Raw genomic sequence first — 11,150 nt, forward strand, 5'->3', positions numbered from 1 at the left:
TGCAATTGCAACCATTTCAATTCAATCTAAATATGTGTAATGATGCTCTTAATGCTGTCCATCGTAAACAACAGCACTCAAGCTGAAGAACTGTAATAAATCAGAGCATGGAAAGAAATATTACTGTTCCGTTTTGGAGCCTAGTTTCCGACCATGTCAAGAAAAATTATGCAGCTGCAGAAAACACACATGAAAGCTGAGATGACCCACACACAAGCACGCACATTCTGTTGCGATACTGAATTTTATTCAAGTATCTTCAACACACTTTTGTTATCATCAGTTAAATGAATCAGTTGAGAGAGAGAAAGGCAGCGACTGTTCAGAGCCTGAATGTAAGGTGTCTACGATTTGTAGAGCCTCTCAGTGTGCATTCAACTTGGTGGTGCTTAGCACAGGCAAATAAAACATTCATGATAAAACAACACAAACAAAAGAGAGACTATTTAATGTAAGCCTAAGATGCAGGGATGGCCACAGAGCCATCTGTTCCATCTCTGTGAGCTGCATCTGAGGAGAAAAGGAAAATTCACTCCAAAACAGAACTGACACATGATCCTGGAGAGTTCATTTGTGACTCGTGGACACAAACAGCAGCACCGTGGCTCTGCCGTTACCCTCCAAACCTCTGAAGCTGCTTCTTTGACACCGAAATAAATATCTAAGTTGTTAATGTCATTAAACAGGGAAGAGAGATGCAGGCTCACTTTGGACTAAAGATTGAAATTGTTCATTCATACATAGGAAGAAATTTAAGAAGACATTCTTAGTTCATAAATCCAGAAGATACCCATTTATTGTCAATGAAGCAGCCCCAGTCCTTTTATCATGCTAAGGTAAGAAACTGCAGAATAACACCATGTAAAATCTGTTTATGCAGTAAATTTTCACTTTAAACAGTTTGCCTCTGATTGGAGTATTATAATCTGCATAGGTTATTCAACATCTGTGTGGAGGAGTGTTAAGACAAACAATGTTAGCTGTTTGTTTTACTTAGTCAAAGAGACACCACTCCTCCCAGGTCTCATGTAAGTCTTTCAAGTATTGGCTCTGCAGGCTGATGAATAGTGTCCCAGTCTGAAACCTGACTCACTGATCTTCTGGAGCTGGGATTTTTGTATCCCATCTTTGTGTTATTACTTCAGCTTATAATTAAGAAGTTAATTGCTTTTCATTTTGCCACCAGTTTACAGCCTGTAACAGAACATTTGGCACAGTATTTTCAACACCTTCCCAGCATCAAAGGAACATAGCAGATGGTATACGTGAACAAATCGAACCAGGCAAAAAATGCCCGCGGGGGTTGAGTTTGCTCAAATGCTTCCTCTCTGAATGAATATGCAAAACAACATATGAGCTACCATATTCACACTTCATTTTCATGCATGTTATCTGACTACTTTGATCAGATGCTTTGCAGTAATAATACTAAAACCCATCTTTCAGACACTTCGGCCACCAGAAAACCCACACAGCCACCATCATAGTGTAACTCCTTCTTAGTGGGAGGAAATGCGTTAAAGCCTCTATGAATCTGAAGTTTCACCCAGCATTAAATAGCAACAGAAACCAACAACCACTTTAAAAATCCATGTGACTTATTGTTTGAGTAAAGCGATAACTGACCAGATCTCAGCCAGAGACTTAAGCCCAGAGGCTGGACGTTTATTGCTATGGTTTGGTCTGACACAAGGCTGGTACAGCCAGGAGTGGCGCAGAAGTCAAGAGGAGACAAAGATGAGGAGAATGGCGAAGACAAAATGTTCGTGGCAGGTCATAGTAAAGTTTGGGGAAGATGTGGAAGAGTAGTGCAGTGGTGCCTCTTCAGGGGAACAGCAGTGGAAGTCAGTGCAGTTCAATGAAAGCCTCCATCTCCTCAGAGATCAGTCCTCTGTAGGGCAGTCTGTGCCTTTCAATTGCACGTGCTGCCAGGCACTGAAGGGTGACGTAGTTCAGCGGGTAGAGGGCCGGGTGTCCGCTGCTGTGCTCATCCAACAGCTCATAGGCCGTCTTCCTCTGTGCATTCGTAGCATCAAAATGAGCCCCCGCCTTCATAAGAAGTGCCATAATCTCTGGACAGCCGTTGCTAGCAGCGATGTGCAGCGGCGTGTTGTTCTCACTGTCACGTGAATCGACATCCGCGCCACACTCCAGGAGCAGCGCTGCCACCGCCTGGGAGGGGAAGCGGCCCACGGGGTAGCGGCCTACAGATGTGGTTTCTTTGTCTACAGCCATGTGGAGGGGAGTGAAGCCAGTCCGACCTCGGGGGTTCAGCTTGAGCAAACGGTACACTGTGTGCTTCTTTTGGTGCTCTTGTTCTGGGCTGCACTCAAGCTTCTCCAATAGAAAGATGAGGTGGAGGATGATGGAGAGAGCTTTGGTGAACTGAGGAGCTTCTGGAGGATTGTCCCTTTGTGCCACTGCTCTCTCTACCTCCCTCACACTTTTCCCCAGAACAGTCATCAGATCGTGGAAGGTGACGCGTGTTGACAGGGTGCCTTTGGCCCGGTCTTGAAGAACAAAAGAGAAGAGCTCTGCAAAGGACAGGAAACTGGAAGCCGTCATGGGACTGAGAGGGTCCAAGTTGCTTTGCTGCATGTCCAAAGCATATTTCCACAGACTGATGCAGCGTTCAAAGTTGCCTGAGTCAGCATACACAGCTCCCCTATAGCGGATGTAGTAAGAGGTGTCTGGATGAGACGGACCAAGGATGCGCTCACGAACCAACAAGGCTTGCATCCTCATCTCATCAGGGTCTGTGATCAAAGCTTCAAGTTCCTCTGCAGTGCTCACCTCCTGTGCACAGCCGTAGGCGGGGATTGGAGGACCGGGTGGAGGTTTGGCCAGGGATCCAGCTTTGTCCCCTGGCTGCCTCAGCTCCATGGCCCTTCTCCAGTACCTCATCGCGCCCAACAGATCGCGTTTTTTGTCCACAAAAGTAGCCCCAAGGAGCTCAAGTGCATCTATGCGTTCCTCCCTGGAGGTGCGAGGCTGGTGGGCCAGATACTCCACTATGTTGGTGTGACCTGTTACACTTGCAGCCAGCAGCGGGGTCATCCCATAGCCATCTCTCTCCATGCGGGCGTTGCACTTCAGCAGCATCTTCATGATGTCCAGACTCCCCGACTCAGCACAGTCGTGAAGGGCGGTGTTTCCCTTCACGCTTTTCCGGTTAACATCAGCACCACGGTCCAGGAGAAACTTGGCTATCTCCTTGTGGCCCTTGTAGCAGGAGATCATGAGGCAGGTGTGGCCGTGGCGGTTGGCGACCTCCATGTCGGCTCTGTGCTCCACCAGGTAGCGGACGATCTCCAGGTGACCGTCGAAGCAGGCAGCTCGGAGCGGCGTTGAGTTAGTTAGTGTTGCATTGTTCACTGAGGCACCGTGTTTCAGTAGCGTCTTGACCACCGGGAGGTGACCGGCCGCCGAAGCCGCCCACAACGGCGGAGCCCCCTCGATGGTCTCTCCGTCAAAGTTAACCGAACCCCCGAGTTCAACATTTGCTTTACAGTGTTGAAGGAGGTAATCTACGACCTCCAGGTGTCCGTATCGGGAGGCTATGAGCAGAGGGGTTCCTCCCTGGGTCTTTTCTTCGGCTAAAGCCTCCAGTTCCTCAGGAGTTTTGTTGCTCAGCAACTTCTGGATAAGTTTCAGCTTACCATCTCTGGCTGCGTTGAAAACCGCCGTGGTTATATCCATTTTACAGGCTCTGTGCTGCCTCGCTGGGCTCCAACCCCATTACCACTCGTTTACGGAAAAACTGGAGAGTCTGGTTTTAAATAGCAGAGTACGGGAATCTTAGTTTGGACTCGGTTTCCAGCGCACATCTTTCTGCCATTTTGAGGGTGCTGTCAAGATGGCGTTTGTGTTGTTTGACAGGTCTATGTTTACGATTTCACTGAGGCATTGTGGGTGATGTAGTTTTGTTGTAATTTCTCGTCTCAACAACAGGAGGCGTTTAAACGATAACGAACGGCATGTCCCATGATGCATGCGTGTTTAAAGGCCTACCAGCTGATGGGTTCGTTTGTTATAGCAGACAGAGAGCACCAGCTGATGCCCGGTTCACAAACCAAATACACCTTCAGGAAGAGGAATAATTAAAAGGTAAATTGAGTCCTGTCACCATGGATACAAAAAATGTAAGTGACATTCATAATATTGCTATATAACATTTTTCCCTTCATCGTGCTATGCATTTTTTAGTTCTTTGATTATTTTATTTTTCTTACTTGGTTTTTGTTGCATTTTTAACTACAATTTTATATTTATCTTTTTTTATTTAATTTACTTTGTTTATATATACTGCTCCACATTTTGCCTTTCTTTGGTCATTTCCTTTTCATTCTGTTTGACCTGACTGACTTCCTGTTGTAGTATTCCCTTTCTGAATATTCTCCTTTTTGACTTGTCTGTCAAAGCGCAAGTTAAACTCTGTTTTTAAAAGCATTTATAATAATAATAATAATAATAATAATAATAGTAGTAGCAGATATATGAACTTCATGTAGAAATTCACATGACAAATGCTGGTGAACACATTTATTCTTTCGCTGGACTCACTAGAAAACTGGCAGACAGAGCTAAAGACAAATGAGATGTTGGAGTCTGTAATGTGTAACTGGGACTATGTGTACTATCCTCATTGTATAACTTTTATTCACAGAATAATTAAATTGAATTAGATTAAATGAAAACTAACAACAAATCAGCCCTGAAATCAAATTATGAGTGTCAGTGAATCTAAATCATGCAGGCTGAATAAAGCTATAAATAACACATTGAAATGACAGCAACCTGAATTGCACATGCCTCTTGCACTGTGAACAAGCATTTGCCATCATCTACTGCTAACAGCATCAGTAATTGGTTGAGGCTGCTGCAGCCATGTCACGTTAGTAACAAGGCGGCTAAGCCATTCTCCATCAGTAACAGTGTTACTCATACTGTTTGGCAGCATTTTCTCTGCTACACTGTTCTGTAAATGCAGAGAGGATAACACAATGTTTCGGTGATTGCATTCTATGCTTTGTCCTGTGTTTGATGCAAAGAAATATTTTTTCATTATGCTACCATGTTACAAGTACCACCCAGTGGGCTATTACATCTTTAAGGTCCTGCCACAGAATAAATACATGTTAAAGCATTATATGGATTTAAGCGGGAAACCCACATAACTAACATGAACAGCGTTGAAGAGGTCACAATACTTCATCCTCCTACATAAAGGCCACAGCTAGAATATTGAGTTAAATATTGACGTTCATGAACCTGTACATGGCATTACTGTACCGCTCCACGAGATGAAAAATCTGTTTCATTCTTTCTTTTATATGCATAAATTTAGCGTTGCACAGAGCATCGCTGCAGATGAAAGTGAGAATGAGGGTGAAGGATGAGTATGTTATAAATTCTGAGAACTTCACTTCAGGGGATTGGAATACGGCTGTAATGACATGACACCTCAGGATCACAGAGATCAGGATGGCAGCTATTTTCAGTTTTTTCTTACTGTAGAAGAAGGAATGACAAAAACACCTCCGAAAAAATTTACTCTTTGTGCACTGTTGTTTTTATGTATAAGATTTAACACAAATGAAAAACTTCTATTTAGATGAGGTATAGAAATACTAGAGACAACAGACTACTGTTAGGATTTTGAAGCCCTTAAAATTTGGTTTCCAGTTAATAAGATCAGTAATTTATGACTAAATCTGCAACAATCCAAGTTCGTGTTCGTATATATTTATTCGTTAAGGGTATGTCACTCAAATCCCAACTCATTTTTTTTTAAATTAGGACTGAGTGGCGGTGCTTTTGTCATATTTGATTGAGAGCTCTGATCATGTAAGCAAACACAACCCACCACCAGATTCGTCAGTCGTGATGAATCAGATTTGGATTCAGAGTTTTGCTAGATCCTAATTGGTAAATAGAAATGCGTGACAACAGGCGAGGAAACATTTTCCAGTGAGCTGTGCCCACTTTAAGTCAATAAGAGCACAGCACAGACAGAACTCCCTCATGTGAAAAAACCCCGGCTCCATTACTACGCTGTTTGAGACAATTTGCTTCCAAACTAACTTTACAAACTAAAACACATCATCTGCATTTGATTACGTCGATTAAGACTAATCCTTGATGTTTTACTTGGCACTTTATTCAGCTCAGAGGTTCTTAGAGTTTTAAAGTGAAATTTCTACTCGGCAGTAATTTTCATTCCAAAGTTTTACCACATCTACTGAGGAAAAATAATTACTGACATTTTCTTCAGCAGTTTTATCTCTTTGCTCTCAAGTCAGTAGGAAATTAATCTTCTTTAGGGCCACAGATGGATGCTTCTCATGCTGGTGCTTGTTGAGACTTATTCCAGTACTTTCTAACCCTTGGGCATCAGCCTCGCAGTGATCTCAAGGCTGTTTATATTTTATACTGAAATCTATTTTTCTTTCCTTCTCAGGGTCATAGGAGCAATGGTCCCGATGTGTATGGACAGAGGGCAGGCTGCCATTTCATGAAAAGATGCCCAAAAAATGGTTTTGAAGTTTTAATTATATTTTAGGGCTCACTGGGATGCCATTGTGCTGTTTCACCAGCAGAGGAGGCCTAAGATCCATTATTGGACAGTATTCTTGGCTGATAAATGTGCTAATGTAGACTATAGTGTAAATTCTGCATTTCCTTGCAGCCTATTCCATCAGCACAAATACACATCCATTTATTAACCCAAATATTGAACACATAAATCAAGATATAACCTTGTACAGCTGTTATTATTTCCAGAGCAGGACAATGTGTGCCAACATTTGTGTCAGGAGAGCAATTGATGCACTATCCTACCAAATGCCATCTTTAATAACTATTTGAAACTCACCAGAGGACAGCTTGAATAGGAAACATGCTTCTGAAATTAAACAGGGAATTTGAATGCACACGGAGACAATATTGCGTGCAGAGAAACTGGATTAAAAGCCTCACAAATGACACCCAGCCTGCGCCTGTCTCAAAGGACCCAGCCTCAGAGCCGTTTGTAGAAATGGAAAGCTTGCGGGAGCAATGGAGGATTTATAATCCTTTCTAGGACTTTCTCTTGATCACGAGGCATTATTAGAAGACAAAAGGGTGCAGGTTAATGGGGGAAAAAAAGCACTACGACGAGCTTAGTGTTTTTATTTATAAGTTCAAAAGCATATCACGTAACAGCAGTCATAATAACATTACATCCACTTGCACTTAAAATCCAAATCTCAAATTTAAATTCTTTCAAGTATACGGAGGCATTATTAATTTCCACGGTAACGTGCGTAAACTCACATGTAACATTACAAAAATACAGCTTGCCATTGAAAAAACTGCTGATACAGTATAATACCGAGCCACATCACAACGCTCATCAGAGAGGGTTACACCGTTTGTACTTTAACACTGAACAGAGAAATGCACAAACAAGGCCCACAACTCCACTGTTCACACTGTGCATTTACTGGTAAGCGCATAAATAATTGTGGGTTCCATTTGTTTAAGCTGAACTAACAAACTAGTGATGGCAACTCGCAGATGCTTTTTGTTTTGTTTGTCTGTCCACTGACGTGCATAAGACAGTGTGTGCGATACATTTTGCTTGTCATCAGTATGCTTCCTCCTGTCCAGTCTACATCAGATCTTTGAAGTGAGATGAAAAGGTAGCCAGAGGAGAAAGAGGCCTCAAGATGTGGAGATGCTTGCTTTCACCAAAGTCTTGACAGGGGCTCCCTAGAGGCCCGCGAGCAGCTCACTGAGCAGCACCTCCCTTTCTCCGAGCAGCACATCCCTCTTCAGGCTGGTTCCCTTGTTCACTACCTTTATCTTCATGGCCAGATTCTTTACTTGCGCCTGGGGCAGTGCGTCAAAGAAAAAGTCTTCGTTGAATACTGGATTACGGCTGTTCTTGATGATGGTGCTCCTTTGTTTCTGCTGCTTACCAGGGTTCAGGTAGAGTGCGACGCAACAGTTGATGCTCTTAATGTCTGTCTGCCTATCATAAAGGGCCTCAGCTGCGAGCACGCGGACCCTCAGCCGGGCTGCCTCTGGGTCGTAGTGGGTGCTCAGCCTCAGTGTCCCCCCTTGTGGAGGTTGACAGTGTGCTCGCGCTGCAGGAGGTCTGATGCTGCACCTTTCAGGCCACTGCTTTTACATCCGCGGAAGGCGGGAGAGGGAGGGCAGCGCATGCGGCGGCGCTGCATATTGGGGCTGTTGTCTGCTGAGCTGCATTCATCAGTGGAGAGAGAACTGTGGCGAGCCAGAGAGCGTTTGGCACGAGACACCTGGAGAGAAGAGAAAAGCAACAGGTTAACATGACAGATCTGAACCAAACAAGGAAAACCCTTGTACACAAATTCACTGATAACGTTGTATTATGATCTGCATACTGATAGAAACAGAAGTCCTTACCTTTGCTTGTGTCTCTTGGGTGATAGAGCGAAGAAGGGAGGCAGATCGGGACAGGAGGGGGGAGTTAAAAGGGGATGACTCTGCTGAGGAGCAGGTGTCACTCTCTCCACCGCTGAAATAGCGATAAGGGTTGGGGTCAGCTGGAGCCAGCAGAGTTCCCCCCTGGGAGCGCCTCTGGGAGTTTGGGGAGGTGAGAGGGCTGTTGGGGTCGCTGTGGAACAGGCTCTCTTTGCGTCTGGTGTGAGGCGACTCCACCAGGGTGGAAAAACCATACGAAGTCTGAGCCTTGGGGACATAGGGCAGAGACATTGCAGTCTGCGACTGGGGGTCAGCATTGGTGTTGACATTTACACTGACCTTGTCACCAGATCCAGCACCTGGCTCATCAGCACTCTCTATTTGAATGATGTGACGGTTTGCCAGCTTCTGGAGATTACGTGAAAAGAGGCGAGGGCTGCAGGGGTTCTTGCTGCTCCGAGCTCTGGGGCTCTGGCTGCAGATGGCATGGTCAGAGGAGGAGGGTCTCAGGGTGGGGCAGTGCTGGGGTTCTGGGGTTAGAGTATCTTCTGGTGGGCAGCAGATAAGTTTGGGTGGAATGAAGAAATCAGGGATCTTGTCCGGAGTGAGTACATTGGCATAAACAATGGCCTCTGTTGTCTGCGGGGGCTGAGATTGTGTCCCACTGCTCTCCACGGAGCTGCGGAGCTTCTCCAGCAACCACATGCCCACTCAGATGCCTCGGCTCAGCTTCTCTATTAGCAGAGACAGAAAAGTGATGTGTGAAGAGGAGGCACACATTTAAAGACAACAAACACACAAAATCAGCAGAATTACATCTTATTATTCAGGTTTAAATGTTATTTCCTAAGGCATAAACCTCAAGTTAAATCTCTGTTGTCTTTTAAAGAAAAGCAGCATCTTGAACCATGTTTCACAAATTCAGTGAGGGATGAAGATTAAATATTTAAACCAGAATAATGCACTTTTCTTTTCAGTTCATTTCAATTCAGGCAGTAAAAGGTAGCCTACGCACCTCTGAAGAGAGGTTTAATGAAACGTGACATTATTGCGCAAACATAATGAGATAAAAAAACAACCCTATACATATCCTCTAAACCGTTTAGAAGAAAAAAATCCAGAGTTTTTATCAAATCACGTTTTGTTCTTTAATTTAAAAAATCGTTGAAGTAATTGGAATTTTAATTACTCGAGGAAATATTTGAAAAACAAATGAGCAAAGATGAGTCTAAATAACTTTTCCACTCAAACAAAGCCCCAATTAATGCATTTAAATAAACCCACCTGTTGGCTGTGTAACTCTTTTCCTTCCAATAAATTGCTCCGCGCTGACCGTGCGCTTCCCTGCAGCCTCTCCAAGCGCTCTCTCCGTGCGCCAAAGGTATTTTCCCCACAGTTAGAAGTCCAAGTGTGATCCACAACGCTCACCAGCGGGAGAGGGCTGCTGGATCAGGCACTCTCGCTTTATATAATGGGGTCTGTGACTTCTGAGCCAATGAGGAGGTTGTGAAACCTCCCAGTGATATTTACCATGGAACTAGTCCCCCACTACTGTGCAGGCACGAGGGGGGAGTCTCATTTAAAAGCCGTTCCTTCATCACTTACAAAGTGTTGCAAATTATGTGGTTCTCCGTGTCTCACTGCCTCATTGATTTTTCAGAGAAAACGTCACTGATTGCATCTGCCGTTCACGTGAGAGCTATTCTCTCATGTACCGTCAGATTGTGCGCCAATATCACTGGGACCTACCACATGCAAACAAACAGACGCCTTAATTGGACTTCCTCGTGGCAAACTGGTGATTAAATGGAGCGGCAATATGCTGTGTTTCTACCCACCATCTGAACTCATTTACCACTGATGCTGCAGCACAGCTTTCTAATGTCTTTGCACAGAGGATTTTTCCCTACAAGTGAAAACAACAACAACAACATAATAAGAATAACAATAACATCAACAAAACAATCAACTGCACCTTAATTTGAATCACAAACTAACAGAGGTGTGTTAAACTCAGGTAAATCATGAATCTGTTTAAATGCCCATCATTATGCGTTGTTTTCTGCTTTACCAAAGAAGCCCTTCAGCTTATACACTGTAAAACAACACAAAGGCCTGAGGATGCGAACTTGTAGCTGTGAGGTGACAATGCTAACCACTGACCACTGTGCAGCCCCCAACTTAAAATGTTAAATTTTATTTTCCAACGACTTTAGAGTGTAAAAATATTACTAAATGTTTTTAACCTAAAATGGTAAGTTAAATGAATGAGTCACTGAGAGTTCATTCAACTCATTAAATTAAGTTGATTAGAAAGCTAACGTAAAAACGGATTTCCCTGGATTCTCTGTTGAAGAGTTAAAACTCCACAGAGACTCTTTTTTTGTATTCTGACAAAACAGACATTAGGGAAACTTGCTGTAAATCTTAAATGCATTTTAAATTAAGTTGTGGTTGTTTCTTGTCATAATAATCAAAACTATTCTAACCATTAAAAAGTTTAGTATTGAATTCAGTCCCTACACCTGTAGACTTCTAATCTATCTCACTGTAACCAGGAGCAGCCTCACAGCTTTCTCTGTACTGATGATGGTCAAAAACAGCTTCATCAGCTGAGTTTAACTATAGTTACATGAGGAAGAAATTCTTTAAACTTTGAAATTTCCAATCGAAAACAAGTTTTCATCACTTTCTATGTGGCT

The 11,150-nt window shown here is 43.6% G+C and overlaps 2 protein-coding genes across 2 annotated transcripts; both read right to left on the reverse strand.

Annotated features, from left to right (window-relative positions):
- Positions 1–225: 225 nt before the first annotated feature.
- fem1a (fem-1 homolog a) lies at positions 226–3,892 on the reverse strand. Its single transcript, XM_022190743.2, has one exon. It carries the CDS (start codon positions 3,697–3,699, stop codon positions 1,846–1,848), a length of 1,854 nt encoding a protein of 617 aa, XP_022046435.1. The 5' UTR covers positions 3,700–3,892; the 3' UTR covers positions 226–1,845.
- Positions 3,893–7,154: 3,262 nt separating this feature from the next.
- Positions 7,155–10,198, reverse strand: LOC110948939 (C2 calcium-dependent domain-containing protein 4C-like). The gene is given in 4 exon segments (XM_022190716.2): positions 7,155–8,096; positions 8,099–8,303; positions 8,431–9,182; positions 9,733–10,198. Coding segments are annotated over 3 exon segments (1,272 nt in total). The 5' UTR covers positions 9,154–9,182; positions 9,733–10,198; the 3' UTR covers positions 7,155–7,752.
- Between the last annotated feature and the right edge of the window lie 952 nt (positions 10,199–11,150).

Source organism: Acanthochromis polyacanthus, chromosome 9 (assembly GCF_021347895.1).
Source record: "Acanthochromis polyacanthus isolate Apoly-LR-REF ecotype Palm Island chromosome 9, KAUST_Apoly_ChrSc, whole genome shotgun sequence".
Classification (NCBI taxonomy): Eukaryota; Metazoa; Chordata; class Actinopteri; family Pomacentridae; genus Acanthochromis; species Acanthochromis polyacanthus.